Below are 23806 nucleotides of genomic sequence, written 5' to 3'. Positions count from 1 at the left end.
TTTAAAACTTTGCGAGCCACGTAGTCTCTTTTTACAACCAGTCACTCCATGCCACTGTTACAGCACAAAATCATCCATAAACAATACACAAGTGAGTGGATGTGGCTGTATTCCAATAAAACTTGATTTACAAAAACGGCAATGACTTGGATTTGGGCATGGGCCATTGTTTGTTGGCTCCTAAGCTAAACCCAAAAGTTGATACTTAGTAGGATTATACATCTATTTATTAGGACCCTGGAGAGTAAAATGGACATCAAATTGTTAATGGTTAAATACTCAGTAGTAAGAGTTATTGAGAGAATGTGTGCATTGGGGAAGGGGAGGTTTGGTGGGACTAGGTTTCATTTACAAAGGGGACTTGGAAAATTGAAACATTGTTAATTGAGCTCAGTACTTCTACCAGCTCCTGTTAAATGGAACCAAGACCGAGAGTATATAAAATTCTTATTCTGCTAAATGAGTTTGAGGGTGGTCAGGGCTTTGTCGTGATTAGTTGAAAAGTCTGTAGTACTCAAAATTAACCCATTGTGACTCTGAATACAAAGAAATTTATGTTATCAAAGTTAAACCATACATAGTAAATATTGATGTTAATAATAGTTGACTTATTATTACTACATTATTTTCCTTTATTTAGCAGTCACTCAGTTTTCTTTGGTGTTATTTTTAGCCAAAAATAATACCAGGACAATAATTTAATATTATTTATTCTTTATGTTTTGGGGTTTTTAAAGACAACTTTACACGTCAGCGAGTTTTTAATCATAATACTATGATCCTGCTGCAGGATTAAAGTGGAGGGGAATGGACTTGTTGAGTTTACTTAATACAGTGTTTTGTTAAGGGGAAAAGAGATTGCCTATTTTAATTTAGCAAATGATGCTATCAATTAGTACATCATTTTTCTTCCTTATTACAATTCCCTAATTCAGAATAATTATGGGAATTAACCATCTTTATTAGAGGAAAAGTGAGTTCCAGAACATCTCAAATGTCTTAAGAACTCTCTAAGAAAAACTACACAAGGCAAATCAATGAAAAAAATCCATATCACATACCATTACTCATTTACTAGAAAACTACATATAATTTCAGAATTATTCAACAAAGGCAGAATGAAGGAATAAATTCATGAACCAGTAGCTTAGAAAACTAGTAATTTTTTTTGTCTTTCTACAACATTGTGCAAAGAAAGTGAATATTTTGAACTCAAAATAATCAGATACTGGAGAACTGCAAATAATTCTCTCAATCTTTATTAGTTATTTCTCCTTTAAAAAAATCCTGTTGATCTTTAAAGGATGTAAATATTCTGTTACATAATTTTAAATATAACCCCATAAATTACATGAATATTTTCCTTGTATGAGTACATGAGATTTATCTCCAGGTATGTGTATTTTCAAATTAGATAGCTGGTTTACTGGTTTACATGCCGCTTTGTCCAGTAGTTATTTTGAAAAATGGTATTTTGCATATGGTTGGCACTTAGGAGATATTTGAACAAATTAATTAAAATATTTAATAAATCCTAAAATTTAGAGATCTTCCCTATGATTTCTCTAGACTGCATGGTTGGTCACTGGTCTGCCTATATTTGTAGATATGAGTTAAGACTATTCATAAAAAGTTGGTTTTGCTATACTATAGATTTAATTGGAATTACATTTAAAAACTCAATATAAGTGTTGGATATAGTGCACTCACTTGTTATTTCAACTCTTTTCTCCGTAGTTGTGGCAATATATGATTATACAAAAGACAAGGATGATGAGCTATCATTCATGGAGGGTGCAATCATTTATGTAATAAAGAAGAATGATGATGGCTGGTATGAAGGAGTCTGCAATCGAGTGACTGGTCTGTTCCCTGGGAACTATGTTGAATCAATCATGCACTATACTGATTAAATTTTTTTTTTGCTTTTAAAGTAGATACTTATTATTACTCAGTCATACTGTGGGACTATTATTAATGGTTAACAAAATTGTTTTAAAATGTGCCCATATTTTCAGAACATGCTGTTTTATTGGTATAACTGAATGTCTACCTGTAAGCATAAATCTTTTGAGGCAGTTTGTGTATTGCTAAACAGCAATTTATACAAGATGCTGTCCATAACTGATTATGCTTATATATTTACTTACACAATGTTAACTTTATGACCAGCTTAAATATTCTGGGGGTGTGGGGTATAATATTTAACAAATCATGATTCAGATTGTACCATTACATGTTTCAGTGCAGCATGGTTACTAATGCTATGTCAGACTAATATTAAAATCAGAAACTTAAATGCTGGTGCTGGTCATACATTTTGTTTAGACTTTCTCATTCTTGAAATATAACTATATTTGTTCAAAGCATGCATACAGATTTATGTATTGAAATACATTTTAAAATCCAAGATACTTCCAATTTGTGTAATATTTTTTTGGAGTACTCATACTTAGATATCTTGAAATGAATCGAGTCCCTAAGGTTTCCATGTGAAACAAACAAAAATGGTTACCTGTAATGTTGTAATTTGTACCTAAGTTTTTTAATGAGTGAATTTGCATTATAAATTTTTTCCATTCATAAATACATAAGTGAACCAAAGGTTTTTGTCCTTTCTTTCACTAATTTGCTTTTAAAAAAATAAAGATACTGATTTATTGCAGAATTAGTGTTCTATTTTCTCAGTTTATAAACTTGGAAAAAAATTTTAGCCTTATCTCAATCTGTTCCAACATCAGATGTGACTGATTTTTGCAGATTTAAAATCTAAGATTGTTATTTACAAGTCAATCTACCTAATTGCTTTTCTAAAGTAACTTTTCAGAACTCAGAAAATGTGTTAAAGTATACACATTCTGTAAGTAAATTCTTAAGGATTGCTCTTATCAGTCAGTTCTTCAGTTTTCCAGTGGACTGCTGTTCAGTGAAGGGAAATTATAAGTATCTTTTATATACTGTTTTGTAAAGTGGATGCAATTGATTTTTGAATAGGCACTATTTAATCCATTCCTGGCACTAGCAACATAAAAGGATTTTTTAAATGGTGAAAAGGTGGACAGCGATATGCAAGACCAACAGATTTGTATTGTCTTAATTGGAATGCAACACATGCACTTTCTGTGTCTCCTCTTAATTTAAGGGAGGTTTAGAGGGATCTTTTCTTTGTGTATAATTCTATATTCCCTAGGATATTAAAGTAGAGCACTCAAGTGTGGGTTTCTGTGTATTGAGGAATTGTTTGGATTTCAAATTATAGTTATAACAGCATAATAAGAGGTAAGACTAGTGCAAAACATGTTTCTGAGAATTAAAGACCATTGCTATCAAATCAGTGTGCATTTGCCTTGTTAATTTTAAACATTTCAGTATCACTAGTGATCAGCTAGCTAACTTTTTCATTTCATTTTTTTCAAGTGGAGTGTTCTCTTAATTTTGTATATAACTTGTCTAAATTTTATGTACAGTCTTTTATAATAAACCGTTCTACATGAAATTTTGGATACTGTTAAAATCTAATTCTGATTAAAACATAGATTTCTCAGTTCTTTGACATTTACTCCTATGGTGGAACAAGACAAACCATTTGAATTTTAACATTGATTATTTATTTGTGTAATGGCTTTACATGTGAATATTAACAGTGTAAACAATACCACATAAAACCATCAAGATACCTCAATTAGAATTCACAGGAGTAGAATGACAGTTTCAGGTGATTTAATTATTTTAAAACCTTCCTGTAAAACTGCCAATAAAAAGAATTGCCCATCATTAAGATTGAAATGATTTTTAAAAATAATTTTGGTTATCTGCACATGAAGTAAAGTATATTCCACAAAATTCTTTAGGCACAGTCTGGTAAATAGCTGCCAGAAATAATAGAAAGACTTGTCATTTATCTCTTGTGAGTACAGTTTCTGAGAGTTGTATGAGGGCATCTCTTTCTGGGGATGGTCGAAGTTTACTGATCTCTCTTATTGCTTCATGGCAGTACCGCTGGGCGAGGTAGGTTGTCTGTTGCACACCATCACTCTGAGAAACAGAAAAAACAGAACAGATGCACGTTACCAACTTGATCAGCTCTTAAATTCATTACGATGAATTTCAACTTATTTTGAGATTAGATTAGTTAACAGTCAAACTATTTCTAATGTTTTCTCTCCTCTGCTTACTTCTTTTAGGCCCTTTTCTCGAATTAAAGCAGATTTTTGCTCTATTAGCATGCAAGACAACTAACGCATTAATAATAAGTAGCCATCTATTTTTAAGTACTGAAGTTTTTTAAAAGTTCTACACATATAAAATATAAAATAACTTTTTTTCCTTTTCATTGAATTTATTGGAGTGACATTTGTTAACAAAATTATACAGGTTTTAGATGCACAATTCCACAACATACATCTGTAAACTGTACTGTGTGTTCACCCCAAGTTGGGTCTCTCCTTCCATATACAGTAGATTTTTAAATGAGAAAAATCTAAAATGTAAATTAAAAAAAAACATGCATAATAAAAAATGCACAGAAGAGCTGATGATAAAAATCAACAGTTCTCTTCCAAAGGCACCAACTTTTTTACACATTTTTTTTATTTCTTAATTATCAGTTTTAGTTATTATCTATTGCCTTTCTCCTATGATTCAAATTTGATTACATAGAGTGGGGCAAAAGTAGGTTGTGAGTATGCACAAGTTTATTCTTGTATTATTTATTAATTATTGTATTATCTCCCATATGAACAACTGTAAACCTTCTTTTGCCCCAGCCTATATTGTTACCTTTAGGCCTTCTATTTATTACTTTGTCCATCGTGTAGCATTCACCTTCTAACTTTTATCTTGTGTAGATGAGGAAACCAGTGCTTCTATTCTTTTCACTTCTAATTGTACCATAACACTATAGTCAGGTTTGCATTCAGTGCTGTAACCATGTTTTTATGGTGGTTCTAAAAGCTGAACACTAATAAAGTATCATATCCATAATGTAAAAATGTTTACTGTATGATCAACTCAGTCATTTCATTTCCATCTCCATGGTTCCAAGTTTACGATGCCTCTGTCATTGAGAGTAGAATATTCCTAACATATTGATAGACCTCTGATTTTCTATACCAACTGACATAAAATACAACACATTTTAGTTTGCTGTGACTTACTGTACTACAGAAGCCTATTTCTGAATGTAATTGATTTCTTTTCTTCCTCTTTGGGGGAAGAAACTCCTGATTCCTAATATTTCTAATGCCTTAATCATTCTATTTGTTACTTAAATTTCTTTTAGCTCTTGTACAACTGCCATCACAGGATGACTTTTTATTGAATTCTTGGGTTCATTCCACTGGTTTTATACCTATGTCTTCCTCTTTCTTGATGTTTTCACTCTTTTGCTGAAATATATCCACAAACAACTTACCCAGAATGTGTACTGGAAGCCAGCGTTTTAGTCCTTAAGTGTGATATAGTTATTGGACTATATATAGAATTGTAGGTTTAAAATGACTCATCATTTGGAAGGCCTTGCTTGCTGCCTTCTAGTTTTGTTACATGATAGTACTGATGCTCTTTGGAGCTTTTCTCATTTTCTTTCCTTGCTGTTTACATTTTGAAAGATTTCCTCAATTCCATGTTCCAACTCTTCTTAGGAGTTAGTTTTCCCCAGTCATTTGAAATTGAGAGTTGTTTAAACTTTTCATTGTTTAAAGATAATACCCTGTTCTTGTTTTATGAGTGCAGTTATTTTTGAATCCCCCTAATTACATTTTTCTGCTTTATTTCTGTTTATCTTTTTCTCTTTTCATTCAGCAAGCTTTAATCAACTATTTAGTAATCCTACTAAATAAATCCTAGTTGTCCATATTTAATTAGGAAATATCAATTAGGAGGCTTTAAGGGTGGAAAGGGAACTAGAATTGAGATCTTTGGAGAACTTGTTTAGAGATATTCTGTGGGGTTTTTTCCTAAGTGCATTTATGCATGCCTAGGCTTCGGGAACTTCAGTGTTTTGCGTAAGAGCTACAATTAATTTCTCCCTTCAGTCCTACTTCTCTCTTTGGCCTTCAGTATGTACTATTATTTTTGAAGCCAGAATCTCTCCCAGACTAGCAACCTTTTTATCAGGTAGGGCCCCCTCTCATATATATATGTGTATATATATATATATTTTTTTAAATCCTTACCCGAGGGTGTGCTTTATTGATTTTAGAGAAAGAGGAAGGGGGCGGGGTAGGGGGAAAGGAAAAAGAGACAGACAGACAGGTATCAATTGGTTGCCTCCTGTACATGACCCAACTGGAAATAGAATGCGCAACCTTTTGGTATACAGGATGATGCTTCAAACAACTGAGCCACCCAGCCAGGGTTTATATTGAATTTTTTACTAGTACTACCAAATTAGCCTCCAAAAAGGTGGTAACCTATAGCAAGTTATGATGCTTAACAGTTTAGAGAGTTAATAGAGAAATACATCTTTAGAGGGCCTTTGCTTTTTGGAAATTTAAAAAGATATGAAAGGTAATTATTGGAATTCTTTCAAGCAGTGGACTAACTATAGGTCTCAGACCGTATTTACTTACTAAAAATTGTTTGCTTGCTCATTTCATTAACTACATCTATTGGTTCCCAGTGACTTTAGATTTGGATCTTCTTTAGAAACAGCTCATTCTCAAAAGATAGTTACCAAACTCAAAATATACCAAAAAAAACCTGGCTTCAACAGAAAAGTTCTGAGGATATGTGGCAATATATTTGAAATAAGCTCCGAAGGTAAAACAGTTTAGTTTGCCTATGTTGGTTTAATTTTTTAACAAGTTTTTACTCCTCACCAGAGGATATGTTTATTGATTTTAGAGAAGGGAGAGAAACAATGTGAGAGAGAAACATTGAACAGTTGCCTCCTGTACATGCTCCAACTGGAGATTGAGACCACAACCTTCGTACGTGTCCTGACTGGGAATTGAACCCGTGACCTTTCTGGTGTACAGGATGATGCTCCAACCAGCTGAGCTACCTGGCTAGGACTTAACATTTCTGTAAATAGACCTTTATGGCACTTACTAATTAGGATGGTCAAGGAAAAGACCAATTTTGAGTAGATTGCTGTACTAATCTATCCATATGGCAAGGGTGAGGGCTTGGACCAGGATGGAGGCAAGTCTGTGTGACTGGGAGAATTATCATGCTGCACTGATGGATGTGGGGAAGACTGGTGCCAAAACAATGGGTTTCAACCCTGACTGCATGTTAGAATAACTTGGGTAGCTTTCAAAATATGTTAAAGTCTAATTCCTACCCAAGGCCAATGAATTAGAATTTCTGAAAAATATTCTAGAAGAAAAATGAATTATACAAGTTTCTCCTTCAGATTTTGTTAAAACTTGGGCTTAACTTGGTCTTGTGTCTAAAATTTAATGTTATTATTTGTTCAGTTAAAAAGCTTTTCCACATTGTGCCTGCTGTTGCCTTTTTTCTTTCTAAAATAATCTTACCTGTAGTACGTACTGTCGAGCTCTGTCCACGTCTCCTGGCAAACTGAACCGTCTCATTATCATGGCATTCATTTCTGGGAACTAAACACAAAGAAAGAAAATGTTTATTGCTTCTGGCAGAATCAAATGTTCTAATACTAGTTTGTAACAATAGGGTAAAAATAAAAGGTGATCAGATGATGTAGGGGAGCAGTAAATTATAGCAATTAAAGCAACAAAACTAAGACATCCATTTTCTGTGCCCAGGGACTAGACTGGTGCATTGTTCATTCTGATGTTCTATTCTATCATTGGCCCAACACTGAGTAGGAAAGAGAAGGAACAGAGTACATCTCTAAAATCTCGACTTTTCTTATGGTTGTTGGACTTTCAGTTGCACCAGTAACAGAAGCTTGCTGGGCTTCTCCCCCAAATCTTTAATCCAGTAGTGGTGGGCCTGAGGACACATTTCTAACAAGTTCCCAGAGTACCCGATTCTGCTGGTATCTGCCGACACTCTGAGAACGACTGGCCAAGGATGAAGGTGACAATTAAGCATCTAGTTTTAGTACTAAATTGAGTGACACTTAAAAGCTACTGAGATTTCTGAGCAGCAGGTATTTAATCAGCAGAGCTCTGCCTCAGCAGCTGCAGAGTGGACTAGATTAGACCAGCGGTGCTCAACACTGACTGTACACCGGAATCCCTCAGGGAGGTTTATAATAGAGCTGCCTGGATCTGCTCCCAGAGACTTGATTATATTGGCCTGGGTTTTGGCACCAGCATAGGATTTAAAAAATTCTACACGTGTTTTTATTGTGAAGCCACGGATGAAAACCATTGAATTAAGGAGAGAGAGATAGAAATACTAGTCAGGTTATCGCAGTAAATTATAAAGAACAGTTAAACTGATGGTAATAAGCCAAAAAAAAAAAAAAAGAAAAGAAAACAGGTACAAGAGATTCAATCTGTTCTCTGTTACTTAGCAATAATTTAGGGGAATTGTCGCCATTAACAGAATTAGGAAACCAGGACACCGAGTCACTTCATTTTCTAGATCCAAGCTCTAGTGTTTGTGCTGCCACAGCTGAGTTCCTTGATCTCTGAGGTCCTAGCCTCCTCATCTGTGTCATGGAGGAGTTGAACTACAGGATCTGAAATCCAGTAGCTGCAACAGTATGAGGTAAGATGAGGTGTTTGGTGTACAGCAGTTGCCAGCTTTTCCCTGGCAGTGAGCCTGATGAGTGAAATAAGTTGTTATTCTGAAACCAACACCATGGTATTAGTAATCCTAGAAGAAAAAACAGGACACAGACAAACCTCAACAAGACGGTGGCAGATGAGGAATTAAGAATGTTCGTTTCAGAGCAAAGTATGTGTCAGAACATACACATAATATTTATTATGTTGCAGTAGTTCCAGTTTTTTTCCCTTTGCTCTCCTCTGCCCAGTACCCCCCTTCCCTCCAGTAATCCCACCCCCCCTTAGTTCATGTCCATGGGTTGTGCATACAAGTTCTTTGGCTTCACCTTTTCCTATATTATTATTAACTTCCCCCTGTCTATTTTGTAACAATCGATTATGCTTCTTAATCCCTGCACCATATCCCCATTTCTCCCCCTCCCCCCTCACACCTGATAACCGTCCAAATGATCCCCATTCCTAGGATTCTGTTCCTATTTTGGTTTGCTCAGATGGATTTTGTTATTTTTTAGATTCAGTTGATAGTTGTGAGTTTGTTGTCATTTTAGTGTTCATAGTTCTGATCTTTTTCTTAAGTCCCTTTGACATTTCCTATAACAATGGCTTAGTGATGATGCCTTTAGCTTTACCTTGTCTGGGAAGCACTTCATCTGCCCTTCCATTCTAAATGATAGCTTTGCTGGATAAAGTAGTCCTGGTTGCAGGTTGCCCTTCATCACACTGAAAACTGCTTGCCAGTCCCTTCCTGCCTGCAATGTCCTCGGAGAGATCAGCTGATAGTCCTATAGGCACCTCCCTGCCTCTCTCTTGCTTCCCCCAGGACTCTGTCTTTATCTTTCACCTTTGGCATCTCAGTCATGAGGCGTCCTGGTGTGGGCCCCTCTGGGTCTAGCTCGCCGGGGACCCTCTGTGCTTCCCAGACCTGTATGTTCATCTCCTTCACAAAATCTGGGAATTTTCCCCTCATTTTTATCTATTCTTGCTTCCTCATTCTGCACTGGTTGACTGTTTTTTTCTTCCTTATGTTCCAAATCATTGATTTGAACCCGTTTCCTTCCCTTCACTACTGGTTTTGTGTGGATTTTCCTTCATTTCACTTAGCATAGCCTTTACTTCTTCTCATGCATTTGCCGTACTCAGGGATATCTGTCAAGCATGTGAGCATCTTTATCACCAGTGTTTTGAATTCTTCATCTGTTAGGTTGGCTATCTCCTCATCGCTTAGTTCTCCCACTGGAACCTTGATCTGTTCCCCCTTTTGGACCATACTTCTCTGTCTCCTCATTCTGACAGGCTCCTGTGTTTGTTTGGCTCCACGTCCCAGGTAGAGCTGTTGCTCCTGTTTCATTGTAAGGGGCGGAGCCTTAGGGATTCGTCAGTACAGGGCGACCTGTTTCACTACGTTGTAGTGCTGTATGTGGGGGAGAGGTCTGAGAGGGAACAATGCCACTTGCCCAACCCTCGTCCCTTTTCCAGACACCTCTCCCACTTCTGCACCGGACTGGTGCTCCTCTAGCTGCTGCCCTGGTCATCATTCCCAGAATGGGTGGGTCTGCGGACATTTTAGGACTGTGGGGGCCCTTTAAACAAGCGGACTCTGCTGAGACCGGCAGTTTCTGTCTCCACCCCAACCCCCACTGGTCTGCACAGTCAGAAGCAATGAGCCTTGATTTTCCCCAGTGCTGGGACCGTGAGCTGCTAGGTCCAGTAAGAAGCTCAGAACGCTCCCCAGGTGTCCCTCCTGACTTTAAAATGAGGGACTGCGCTTTCTGCCAGCCTGCCGCTGCTGCCAACACACCGCGTCCTTTCCGCCCCGGCTCTGCCCCTCCTGCCTGTCTGGATGAGTATTTCTTCTTTATATGTTTGTTTGCTGGACTTCCATGCAGTTTGATATTCTGGAACTTCTGGTTGTTTCTAGTTCTGAGGTAGTTGTATTCCTTCTTAGTTGTGTAGGGAGACTCAACGTGTCTGTCTACACCTCCATCTTTGCTGGAAGTCCACATACACATAATATTTAAAAAGCCAGCAACTGGTTAGTTCTTAATTGAGAACCAGTAATTTGTTTTAGTTGCTGGTATTTTAAGAATAAAATGATTTAAATTTTACAGGAAACAAATCAGGAAAGCTCAAATCAGTCAATTTTAGTGGTAAAAAAAATTTAACTACAAAATTTAACAATGGTTAAAAGACATTTGTCTTTGTTTATTAATACCACGTCCCAAGATTGGGTTTGTAGAAGGTTGTATCCTCAAAGCTGATGTGACAGTGTTCTGGGCATCTGGTACAGTCAACTTAGTTGTTTATGGCTATGAGCTTTTTCTGCAATACCAACAAGTGTGGTAACATGTACGGATTGGGTGGGTTTTTTTTATTCCTTTTACTGTAAACAGCATTGAGTGTGAATATATCTGTCCTTTGAAACATGTACTGTGTACTGTTTTAATATACAAATACCAGACTCTTCCCCTTGACACTCCTCTGCCTCTTCATGTATATGTAGAGAAGAAATGAGAAACATAACAGGAAGAACAGTTGCCTTCCTGCAGATTTTGTGAAAAATAAGATTCATTTCTCAGCTTCTGTTTTTAAGAGTTGGAAAACCAGCTATGGGTGAATCACATTCTAACTCTATGAAATCTAAACTACCATGAACTAAACTATAAAGGTGATCAGTACATTGGAGTGAGCTTAAACAAAACGTGGGTAATTCTACGTCACAACAGCAGAAGCCTGTTGGTGCAGGGGCTGGTGACGGTGATGGCATTTGGAAGTGCAGCTACAGGCTGGCATTTAGCTCTGGAGACTTAGCAAATAAGGACAAGAAGCAGAAGAAAGGAAGAGATCTCTTAAAAGAATATTTAAGAATGCACTAATATAATCTGTCACATACACACAAGAAACACTTCCATTCTTAAAGATTTCAAAATCTAAGGCCTAGATCCTCTAAAGTTTAACATTAAGTTTTTGTTCTTAAAGAAAACATGTACACACACGTTTAGGAAGGACGCTGTCATCATTGGGACCTCTAAAAATACCGAAAGTTTTCTTAAACCCTCTGTACTAGCTGTTATCAAGAAACCCCTTCAGAGAGATGTCAAAAATAGTGAGTTCCAGAAAGGAAGTTTCTATCAAGTAGCTGGGTCCAACAGCTTAGCAAGTTCCCCATGCTAAGTTAACAAGGAGAAAAGCTTTTTCCCAAGGTTGATTTTCTTGGTCCAGTGAGACTCTGTGTTCACAAATGGAAAAGTTCAGACATGAATTTTTCTAATCTGCAAACAAGGCTCACCTGCCTACGGAAAAAGAGTACAGACATCATGCAACTAAGTACTCCACTGAATGGACAAGTTAATCACAAATAATGAAAGCTGACACTTTCTGTGAGTGTTGTCAGTGCTTTTTCAGTGCCAGAGCACACCAGGTACTACTATGTGGGAAGATCTACTGGAGATCAGACAAGCTCCTCAGGTACTAGCTTTTTTAGCAGTGGCAGTAATACTACATTGTGTACTGAAAGGAATACTGGTCTTAGAAGACTTGAGTGTTTAATTGCTTGCTGTGCCATTTACCAAATGTTATGTTTTGGACAAGTTAGAGCATCACTTTCTTATTTGTAGAATGGACATTATACCTACAACAAAAGAGGATTTGTGAGATTAGAGATAATGTATAAAAGAACCCTTTTGCAAACTACAAAAACGATGTATTTTCACTAAATGGAGATATTGCACATTTGATGTTATTTTTGGAACTTGTTTTACCCCAGATCTGGCCAAGAATGAATCCCTTTTTGACATTGTAATCCTCAGTAGAACCTACTCTTGATGTTTCTTTCATTTGAAAACAAGTTATAAATACATATTTGACTAACTTTTGGCCCACGTGCCAGGAGACAGAATAGTCATTCTACTTAGGAAACAGGTCCTGTCCAGAGTCACTTCCTGCTCTGCCTCATTCTGTGTTCCCTTTTCTAAGGCTTCAGTGTGTCTTCTAACTCCTCCTCCCACTGCCTGAGCAGATGGGAAAAGTGCTGTCTGGTGAGGGTGAATGTGTTCCTCGTGATGTTAGGATTCCCCAGTAAAACACAGAGAAAACTGTGGTTTGGGGCACTGTAAGCTTTGTTCCTTTTCCTTCCTCTGTTTTTTAAAGCAGCATTTTTCAATCTCTTGCAGACTACTGACAAATCAATACCTAGGCATGGTCCACACTTGCCTCCCAACTTTGCCCCACTGTATCTGAAGGCATAATTATTCATTACTCTGTGTAGAAGAAAGCTAATTAGTTCCTTTTGAAATATGTTTATAGTGAAACACAATCAGAAGAGACATCCATTCTCAATCACCATAAGGTTTAAGTAGGACTTGGCTGTTAGTACCATGGAGCTCATGACAATTATTTATAATTGAGATTGCTTTTTAGAAGACTGTAAGCTGCTTAGGGAAAGGCCTGTTCCTTAGTCATCTTGGTAACCTCAGAGGCTAAATAAAGGAATCTTTAGTGAGCTGGAAGAACCTTGGGGCACTCAGTCCATCTTGGGTCTGAGAAATAGATAAATTCTTCTAGTTGTGTAGATGGTAGCCAGTGACCGATCTTTCTAATCTCAGGCACGCCTTTACATGGCTCATGAATTTCCTCCTTTTTTGGTGGGTTAATGGTAAATAAAATGTTCCTCACTCATGCTTTAATGTATACAAGGGACTTTTTTTTAATTTTTGTCAGAACTTGGCACATGTATTAACATCCTTGAGTTCTGGCTGGAGTGTTAGTCTCAACAGGAGTGTTAGTCTCAACAGGAGAAAAGGCACATCCTTCACTTCTCACCTTTGCATCAAAATGTTGAGAGAGCCTGGTAACGAGGACAGATGCCCCCACATCTCACAGCCCTCATTCCTCAACTGACTGCTGCTCACTAGTATGTTGCCCAGGGTAATCTAGCCCCTCCCCGCCCCCCCAGCCATCAGCCTCCTCTGAGAACTACCCTGGTTATGGCTCTACTGGACAGTGGAAAACAGATCTCTCCTTTTTGGGTCAGAAACTGATCAAAAGCAAGGTCACTGGTTTCTATAATATCCAAATGGAAATATTGAGTCCTATGAAAGACATGATTTATCTTTGTAAATTTTGAGAAATAGAGGCAAAATTTCTGAAAGACTTAAAAGTTACTAAAATTTTAGACCAAAGAGCTAATTTTTAATTTCATGGCATGATGATGAACATCTTACTGCTTTGCTAAATAATGAATTAAATACTACTAATAGGAAATCTATGAAAAAGATGTCCAAATACTAGCCAATGTCCCATTTACTCCAAAAGACATCTGGTACAGCCAAAGCAATTTGGCCATGGTCCAGAGCAGGCTCTGAAAATGTCTGCCTTGAATGTCACTGCAGCATCTTTGAGGCTTCCTAAGCTTTGCATCCATATTAATATGAAGGCAGCTTTACTTACTTCCTTAATTGACAGCCCTCTCAATCTGAAGGAAGAAGGAACTATGTGGTTTTAGCAGTGCATTCCACTGACTTTGACATTTTGAGGCAGGGGCCGAGGCTCTCTGAGAGCAGCAAACATTAAACTTCTAGAATTGGAGAATTTCTCAGAATTTCTTATGCTTGGAGGCGCTTCTTGTGCCTTTTTAGGGGGGTCTGAGGCACACCCAAAGTCCAGTCCTATAATCAAGATGTGGAAACCACCTTGTCAGTGCTCCAAATACATGGAAACAATGCTACCTTAAATGCAGACAGCACTTACTCTATAAAGTATCTCCATGAATATTATCTCAGTTAATCCTCACAACAGCCCTAGCAAGAAGGTTGTAATCTTCTCAGTTTTACAGATAAGAAACAGATAAAAACTTAAGAGGTAAAATGGCCCCAACATCTCAGTCTCAGAGTCAGGATCAAATCTAGATCTGAGGTCTCTTACCTGACTACTCCCTTATCTAAACCTTCCCATCAGCTGTGCCTGGAAGATACAGGGCCTGTAGCACTACACGCTATACGGCAGTATGTCAAAGGGACTTATGTGAAACCTACCTGCTGACAAGCAAATAAGACAGGGCCAGTGGCTAATCCAAGCTTCAGGTCAGCCGATGTTGGTTTGCCCATCTGGTGAGAACTTGAGGTGAAGTCTAGTACATCATCTATGAGCTAATGAAAGGACAAAAGGAATGTCATGAGCACCACCATCCCCACATCACAGCCACCCTTCCCACTATACTAACAGGCCACCAAGCAGACCAACCTGAAAAGCTATTCCCACATTTTTTCCATATTGATAGGCAATCTCATGCACCACGGGGTCAGGGCATCCTAGGACAGAGACCTGAAACAGAAAGAGGATTCTCAGATAAGCAACTAGCCGGCAGAAATAAGGCAGCCATGCATGGAAGGAGTCACATCTATTCCCTTACTTAAGAGGCAGTGAGGCTAGATTATGTACAACCAGGAAATACTGCTATCAAGAAACCAAACACATACAAGCACTGCTGACCCCTGAACAATGCGGGGTTATGGGTGCTGACCCCAGGCAGTCAAATATCCACATATAACTTTTAACTCCCCTAAAGCTTAACTAGTAGTCTACTATTGACCAAAGCCTTACTAGTAATATAAACAGTTGATTGACACATATTTTGCATGTTATATGTATTATACTGCATTCTTACAATAAAGTTAGAGAAAAGTGGTCAGAAAATCATAAGGAAAATACATTTACACATATAAATTACCCACACAGTTCAAACCTGTGTTCTTCAAGGGTCAACTGTATCTGTGTTTTTAATGAAAGGATTTCAGTCTCAGATTGTTTTCTTAAATTCTAAGAAAACTATCCTGCCCTCTCTTCTTTCACAGGATAAGCCCTTTCCCACTGCTTAGGAAAAACCAAGCCACACTAGACCAGTTTGGCTGGTTAAGTTTTTTCAATATGCGAGAGACTCCACCACGTGAAATGCTGGCTTCTAGCACTCAACGGTTGTCCCAATTGTTGGCTTTGTTATTTTTCTATTGATTCAGCCTTTATTTCAGGGATAGGCATCTAATATAATCATACACATGCTGCCGCCATATGTATGTTTCCCCATTTGTAGTCCTTTTAGTCCTTTCTTTTAGTAAATTTTTAGTGATTTCACTTATTTTTGAAATGCAATTACTTCTTGATATGTCTAAAATAGTCTCAAGCTTCAGACAATAGATATTGTTCTTTGATTATCAAAGGCTCTTCCCTGGTCCTACAGTTTCCTCCATATTTCTTTTTTTTCCCTTCCAGCAAGGGAGAAATAAGACTTTTGGCTAAGTCTTTCTTAAAACAAAACAAAACAAAAACAAATATAAAAACAACAAACTAGCTGGCACTGGCCACCTGAGTGCAATTCCTGCTGTTCTGCTAAGCATGCTAAGGAGACCCAGGGACATTTTATGGAAACAGAGAAACAACTAAAATGGGAGAGAGCAGACACCTGCCCCAGTGAAGAGGAAGCATCTGTATTGACCCTCCCTGAGAAAGCCAGATGGGGCTCTTCAGTCTTTCTGTGACAGGTCCCTGATGATAAAGAAACCTGTCCCCTGACTTCAGTCCCTCCCTCTGTGGTCCTCTGTTAGAATCAAAATTTGAACCCAAACTGTCTACCTCCAGAGACTGTTCTCTTCCTTTGTTATGCTGCTGCTCATGGGCAACAAAATGGAAGCTCTAGGAGTTCAAGTCATGTGCCCCAAAGCAGAGAGCTCTGAGGTCTGCACCACCAGCTTGCAGCTCACATATGCTGGCTGACCCAGAACCGAGCTACTTCTTAGTGGACAGCTTCTGCTTTACAGGCTGTGAAGGGACATTTCTGATCAGATTTCAACTACTGCAGTGTAAAGAGCCCTCCCCAACCCAGATTAGAATTATCTGGATCTGTCCTGTCACAACTAGGAAATCAGAAACAATGCAAAAGCAGATGACACGAAAGGAACTGGCTTGTTCTTGGCACCAGAAGAGAGATGCTGAGTGTCTTTCTGGAAGTGGGTGGAATGATCAAGCAAAAAAGCGGAGCTCGGCAAACTGTGCTGTTGGAGGCAGGTCCACAGCCAGGCATGGTGTGTATATGGGCATCTTTCTTGGGAGGACCACACTTCTCGTGAGATTCTCATGAGCCTCGTCTCAAAAAGATTAGGAGGGCCACAGCGATGGGTATTTATCAAACACATCTATCTTTGAGGTGTGTGTTTGTGCCACTGTGAGTTTAAGAGATATATTCTGACAGATACATATATGTATTGTGGTCTTATTTATTTAAAAATAGTGGAGATCACTGGAACTCTACCATTACATAAAAAATATCAAAACAGGTTGTCAAAAAACCAACTGAAACTATTCGGAGAAAACATATGCAACATATCACAGATTAAGAGCTAATATTCTTAATATCTAGAGTTCTTTAAAACCAAGGTGGGGGAAAGACCAAACAACCATCAGAAAACGGGCAGAAGTCATGAACTGATAATTCACAAAAATTAAAGCTATAAAAATGGCTCTTAAGCATCTGAAAAGAAGTTCAACTTCACCTAGAGCGATGCAAATGATCACTCCACTGCAATACCACTTCTCATCTATCATCAGATTGGCAAACTGACATCTTATGACACACTGAGGCTGGGGGAAAACAGGAAAGAGACTCTTACCAATTGTTGGTAGGAAGGCATAATGGTGCAAACCTTATGGAGGGAACTTTTCTCAAAACAGCATCTATTAATTACCTTGAAATATACCCTGATGGTACACCTCCAACAATACAACAACACATTTACACAAGGTCAGCCATTGTAGTAGTATTTGTAATTGTAAACAACTGGAAACCTAAATGCCTGAGTAAACTGTGACAGGTCCACACAATGGGATACCAGGTAGCTATTTAAAAAATACGGAAGACTCTACAAATCAGCATGGAATCATTACCATACTATATTGTGAACTGAAGAAAGGAAGGTGCACAAGCAAACAAAGCAACAAAAAATGGTACAGCATACTGTTAAGTAGGATAGATAGCAAATCAAGGCAGGGAGGCCCACTAACCTCAGCAGTGCCGAGCTGGTCCGATAATACAGTAGTCCCTAGCTATATCGCGGTTCACTTATCACGGCCTCACTGTATTGCGGGATTTTGCGGTACTGTATACGTATGTTGTTAAAGTTATGTAGGTTTAAGAGTGTAGAATAAATGTAAGGTTCCTACTTCGTGGGAGTGTAGGGCAATCCTTGAAATTCTAGGTATCATTTCCACTATCTGGGAAAGAAAGCCTTTGAAACTTTCATTCCAAAGCCTGAAAGGCAGGAAAGGGTCCATAGTGCCCAAAGGAAGAAGCCCATAAAATAACCTTGGTTAACTGCTTACCTCTGGTCACTATCTGTTTTACAAGGGAGTCCCTAATGCTTAAAGAAAGAGCCCATAAATAACTTTGGGTAACTGTCCCAACTTTAATTAACTGCTTCCTGTCACATATCTGCTTTATAATAAGATGAACAAATGGAGTCTGGAGCAAGATAAGGATTCGAGCTAAGAGACCCCTCCCCCATACCTAAATTTGAATAATCAAACTTAGGGAAAGCTGGCACCGCCTTTACCTGACAATCAATATGTATCTTCTTCACCCCCACCCTGCCAACTATAGAAGTTCTTAGAACAAAGGACCTGGCTTGCCACCCCTGCCTTTGGCTGCCCTTACCCTGCTTTGCCTATGCCTTTCACTACCTTATCTAGGCTTGTTCTCTTCCATGAGAACAGATCACCAATAAACCCTGCTGGCACGCTAATAGATTTGCTGATCTGTAATTCTTCACTGCGTTGACAAGGAGAACTGAGTTTCTCCCCCAACAATACTACTTTCTGTTGCAAGAAAGAAGGGGAAATAACATACATACATCTGCTCATTTGTGTAAAAAGAACCATAAACTAATGAGATTGGTTTCTTATAGGGTGGGTAGAAACAATGGAGAGTGGGAACAGGGTAAAGGGGAGGAGAGGGCAGTTCACTTTTTGTATAGTTCTGACTTCCGGAGCTCTGTTAATGTTTCATGTTCAAAACAATAACCTCAAAACCAAAAAACAAAATCAGTAAGAATGGGAGAGAATCCTTAACATGGAATAAGAAAAGCACCTAACTATATTTCAAATAGTAACATAACCACACTGAAAAAGGGGAGAAAGATAACTCTGAACACAGAATTTTAACTATATTATCCTCAGGCTAAAGACAAAAGAAACTAAACAAACACTGAACTCTAGCTACTAGGTTTGTTTTTCACAGAGATGAGAGTTTTAATGTTTAAGCTCCTGTGGTATATTCTAGGATTGAGCAAAATAAGTACATTGTGGCAAAGGGAGCCAGTTTTCTCACTGTTGGAAAAGGGAGTTACATTCTGGAAAAACAGAATGCTGGAATAAATTATGAATCCTGTGGTGTCTGATGGCTTTGGAGCAATCGGTATACTACTACATGGTTTTGAATAAATTTAGGTGAATGTCGAAAGAGATATACACATATCCTCACACATGTGTTATACAGACATGTATTTACTGCTCTGTCCACTAGGAGTGCTTAGCGCCCAGATCTTGGTTTCTAAGTACCATTTTCCACCAAAAGGCACCAGGGATTCTTGGAGAAATGATGGGTCTCAGTGCTGGGAAGGACAAGGTGAAGAAGGTGCTGAAAGAATGATAGGGATATGTTAGCTGGACACAGGAGCCAGGTTAAAGGGCATTCCCCACTGGCCGAATATGGGACAACTGAGCATTAAAATATATAAATATATAAATAACAATAAAGGGTTATAATCCAAAAAATAAAATAACAATCCAAAATATTTCTTAAAATAAAATACCAACTCAACTGTAGGAAGGTGATGTAAAAGAATAATGGATTAAAACACTAATTTGGCAACTAGCATATTAATAACTGCCTCAGCAAAGAACTGTAAATTAATGCTAAAACCAAGAGTGGGAGTTTGAACTTTAAAGTGAAGAAACATGGCAGACACCACCCACTCAAGTGACCAATGTCGACATTCACTAGTAGGACAAAAGAAGTGTTCCGAAATAAAAGACACTCAAGATTCATGACAACTAAATCCAATGAGATTGTGGATTGGATTCTGGACCAGAAAAAAAATTGTTTCAATTTGTTATAAGAGTATTAGGCCAACTGGCAAATCCGAATCAGGTGTATTTGTAGATTACATAATAATATCATAGCCAGAAAGTCGTCGTCGTCGTCGTCGTCGTCGGCAGCCGTCCGTCTCGAGAGACGATGGTGTAGCCAGAAAGTAGTATTCTACAAATATGACCCACATAAAAATCTGTGGTGGTGCTCTGTATCTTTGAAAACAAATCACTAGGAAGATAGCTCACTGATTCTAGGCCACATGTACCCACATACATTCGGAGTGGGGGGGTACCAATACAGTATTACCATATACAGTTCTCAGTTCAAATCCCATCTCAACCACTGTTGGACTGAATAACACTGGATGGACAACCAGACCTCTCAGGTCTTATTCATCAGTTTCTGGAGAATAAGTGATAGCCTTCACTGGTAAGCAACAGAATGTATTTGGCATCACTATGTATATAAATAAATAGCCAATCACCTAAGATTACTTCTATTTTAATATCAATCAGTGTTACAAAACAATCCTAGGCAGCCCTCTCCTAGATTTTAACACTTTCCAATAAAAATACAATGAGTGGTTAAAAATGGGGACAGGGGAAGAAGTGGTGTCCTTAGTAGAATGAATTATAGGTGGCTAAATTTCCTTCAAATCCCAATACATCTTGGAATTCCATTAGTTCTTCTGTAATAATTCTGATGTTTAAATTCTCCTTATTCCCTCCTTTTCGCATCTCTTAATTTGCCTTGCATGCCTTCTTTTGGAGCCCATATATATTTGCATTTGAAGTGCGAGGGCTATATAAAAACAGCAGTTTTGAAAACACCTCTGGACTATTTCTACCCATAGGCACTTAAATATAGAAACTTTTCTCAGAGAATTTAGGAGTAAATCCCATGAAAGTGGGTAGTTCTGGGATGATGCCAGCATGCCTCCTAGTGGACAGCATAAAACATTTCATTTTTAATACGGCTAAGCCATGTTAACATTTACATCCACTGTCTACTTGCTAATCTATGAAGAACAAGGTGCTCTTTATAAACTGACACGTGTTATAATGTCTTTGACTTCCTAAGCAAAGGCCAATGAGCACAACCAAGCCTTTCTTTGATGACTTGGGCCCATCTCCTTGACCCCTCCCAAGGATTTGACCCTTAGTTCCTGTTCTGGCTCCAAGTGGTGCTGCTGCTATGTGCCTATGGGATGAACACTTTGTGCGGACAATGACTCTATGTGTTTCTAGTTCCAACAGACCCTCAACCTGCTAGGGCTTCTAACTGCTGATGAAATCATCAAGGAAGGTGCCTTATGAGGATGATCTTACATTCACAGAAATTTTGGCCATCAATTAATGGAACACTTTTATGGTGCCCATTTTATTTTTTTATTTTTAATCCTCACCTGAGGATATGTTTATTGATTTTAAAGAGAGAGGAAGGGAGAGGGAAACACACAATGAACCTGCAACCTTTTGGTTTATGGGATGACGCTCCAGTAAACTGAGCTACCTGGCTAGGGCATGGCACCCATTTTAAATGTTTGAAATTATATTTTGTTGTTTATGCTATTGCAGTTGTCCCAATTTTAACCTCTGTGCCCAACTCCAGCCAGCTTCCTCCTCACTCCCACAGGCAATCCCCGCACTGTTGTCCATGTCCATGGGTCATGTATGTGTGTGTGTGTGTGTGTATATGTTCATTGGCTATTCTATTCCCTATGTTGTACTTCACATCCCCATGACTATTCTGTAACTACCAATTTGTACTTCTTATTCCCTTCACCTTTTCTGCTTATCCCCCACAACACTCCTCCAATCTGGCAACCATCAAAACATTCTCTGTATCTATGATTCTGTTTCTGTTCTGCTTATTTTTTAAATTCAATTATTGATAGATATGTATTTATTGACATTTTATTGTTCATAACTTTGATCATCTTCTTAAAGACCCTTTAACATTTCATAATACTGGTTTGACGGTGATGAACTCCTTTAGCTTTTTCTTGTCTGGGAAGCTCTTTAGCTGTCCTTCAAGTCTAAATAATAGCTTTGCTGTGTATTCTTGGTTGTAGGTCCTTGCTTTTCATCACTTTGAATATTTATTCCCATGACATTCTAGCCTGCAAAGTTTCTTTTGAGAAATCAGCTGACAATCTTATGGGAGTTCCCTTGTGGGTAACTGATTTTTCTCCTGCTGCTTTTAAGATTCTCTCTTTGTATTTAACCTTGGGCATTTTATGATGTGTCTTGGTGTTGTCCTCTGAATTCATCTTCTTTGAGACTCTTTGTGCTTCCTGGACTTGTATGTCTATTCCCTTCACCAAGTTAGAGAAGTTTTCTGTCATTATTTTTTCAAGTTTCCAATTTCTTGCTGTCTTTCTTCTCTTTCTGGCACCATGATGTGAATGCTGGTACACCTGAAGTTGTTCCAGAGTCTCCTAACTCCTCACTTTTTGGGATTCTTTTTTTTTATGCTGTTTTTGCTTACTTATATTCCAAATACTGACTTGATTCATCCACTCTATTGTTGATTCCCTGTGAATTGTTCTTTATTTAAATTAGTGTATCTTTCGTTTCTGACTGGTTCTTTTTTATGCTGTTGAGGTCCTCACTAAATTCACTGAGCATCCTTATAACCAATATTTTGAACCCTGTGTCTAGTAGGTTGCTTATCTCCATTTTGTTTTCTTTTTCCCTTTGGGCCACATTTCTTTGTCTCCTCATTTTGGCAGCACCCTGTGTTTGTTTCTATGTATCAGATAGAGCTGCTACATCTCCCAGTCTTGGCAGTGTGGCCTAATGTAGTAGGTGTCCTGTAAGGTCCAGTGGTACAGTCTCCCCTTTCGCATAAGCTGGGTAACTCAAGGTGTACCCATTGTGTGGTCTGTGTACATACACCCTCCTGTTGTAGATGAGCGCTGATTGCTCTTGGCATGTCCAAGGTCAGTCATTGCCTGTGTTCTGTCTGAGGTCATACAGGATAAGCTACAAAGAGATCTACAGATGGCTGCTACTTGTGCTGGGCTTGGAGGTGCCCAGGCAAGGTCAAGCTGTGCGCCAAAGCTGGATGCCATAGTGCCCATTTTAAACAGGTAGTTCGTTTAGTTGGCATTCCAGTGTCTATCATACTTTAATCTGTCTCTCTTTTTTTTAAAAAAAAACTTGCAATATCTTGGAAAATAGACCTTTCAATAAAGACAAAGTGGTTGAAATTGTGGCCAGCATGTTCTACATAGTTCACATTCTTTAGAGATTTATTAGGTCTTTTTTAGGAAGAAAATATCCTCATTCTTTTGTGGCTCACAATTATCCATTTCTTGACACTTCAAAACTGAGACACTATTGGCAAGGGACATTTTTTACCTGAGATGTGTGAGGCAAAGCTCTTTACCTGTAATTATGTTAAGAGTGTATCAGGACAGCCCTAGCTGTGTGGATCAGTTGGATGGAGCATCATCCTATAACCAAAAGGTCGTGGGTTGAATCCCCGATCTGGGTATGTACAGGAGGCAACAGATCTCTCACACTGATGTTTCTCTCTTTCCCTTCCTCTCTCTCTAAAAACAATGAAAAAAATGTCCTTAGGTGAGGATTAAAAAAAAGTGTATCATGACAGCAATTGACATTTGTCCCTTATAGGTTTTCTTTTTTGTTGCTTTAATTACAAAGGACTATTACTTGCCCAGGTTTCATTTCTGCTACATATGTTAGGTTGAGACATGTTACAGGGATAACTCCATGGACAGAACTATCATTTATGGGCTAATACTGAACACCACACATTTTAGTCTACAGATAAAAGATAATGCTGAGTTTTATAAAAAAGAAAAGTATGTGGAGAGTAGTCGGAAGGCTAAGGAGAATGCTGAGGGAAAAAAAAGGTTTGTTTCACAATTTATATCCTGAAGAAAAAAAATGGCTTGTTTACATTTCATTTAAAAAATAATGGGAGGAACTGCTACTCATAAAAAAGGAGACAGAGAACTAGTACAATCTAATACTAG

At 38.2% G+C, this 23806-nt stretch overlaps 2 protein-coding genes across 8 annotated transcripts in view; one reads left to right on the top strand and one right to left on the bottom strand.

The window, feature by feature from the left end:
• The window catches only part of ABI1 (abl interactor 1), a 107745-nt gene extending 104249 nt beyond the window's left edge, over positions 1–3496 (top strand). For all 7 annotated transcript variants that reach the window (XM_090266632.1, XM_090266630.1, XM_090266634.1 and 4 more), the window contains one exon: positions 1738–3496. In XM_090266632.1, the coding sequence (XP_090122758.1) occupies positions 1738–1913 (176 nt within the window). In that variant the 3' untranslated portion in view covers positions 1914–3496. The remainder of the gene's footprint in view (positions 1–1737) is intronic.
• A 131-nt stretch (positions 3497–3627) lies between these two features.
• The window catches only part of PDSS1 (decaprenyl diphosphate synthase subunit 1), a 38649-nt gene continuing 18470 nt past the window's right edge, over positions 3628–23806 (bottom strand). Inside the window, exons 8-11 of the mRNA XM_090266636.1 lie at positions 14904–14984; positions 14696–14809; positions 7485–7565; positions 3628–4035 (exon numbers count right to left, since the gene is read on the bottom strand). Of these exons, the coding sequence (XP_090122762.1) occupies positions 3895–4035; positions 7485–7565; positions 14696–14809; positions 14904–14984 (417 nt within the window). The 3' untranslated portion in view covers positions 3628–3894. The remainder of the gene's footprint in view (positions 4036–7484; positions 7566–14695; positions 14810–14903; positions 14985–23806) is intronic.

Source organism: Furipterus horrens, unplaced genomic scaffold (genome assembly GCF_987537825.1).
Source record: "Furipterus horrens unplaced genomic scaffold, mFurHor1.1.pri manual_scaffold_2, whole genome shotgun sequence".
In the NCBI taxonomy this organism is placed as follows: domain Eukaryota; kingdom Metazoa; phylum Chordata; class Mammalia; order Chiroptera; family Furipteridae; genus Furipterus; species Furipterus horrens.
This window is presented reverse-complemented; position numbering and strand designations above follow the sequence as displayed.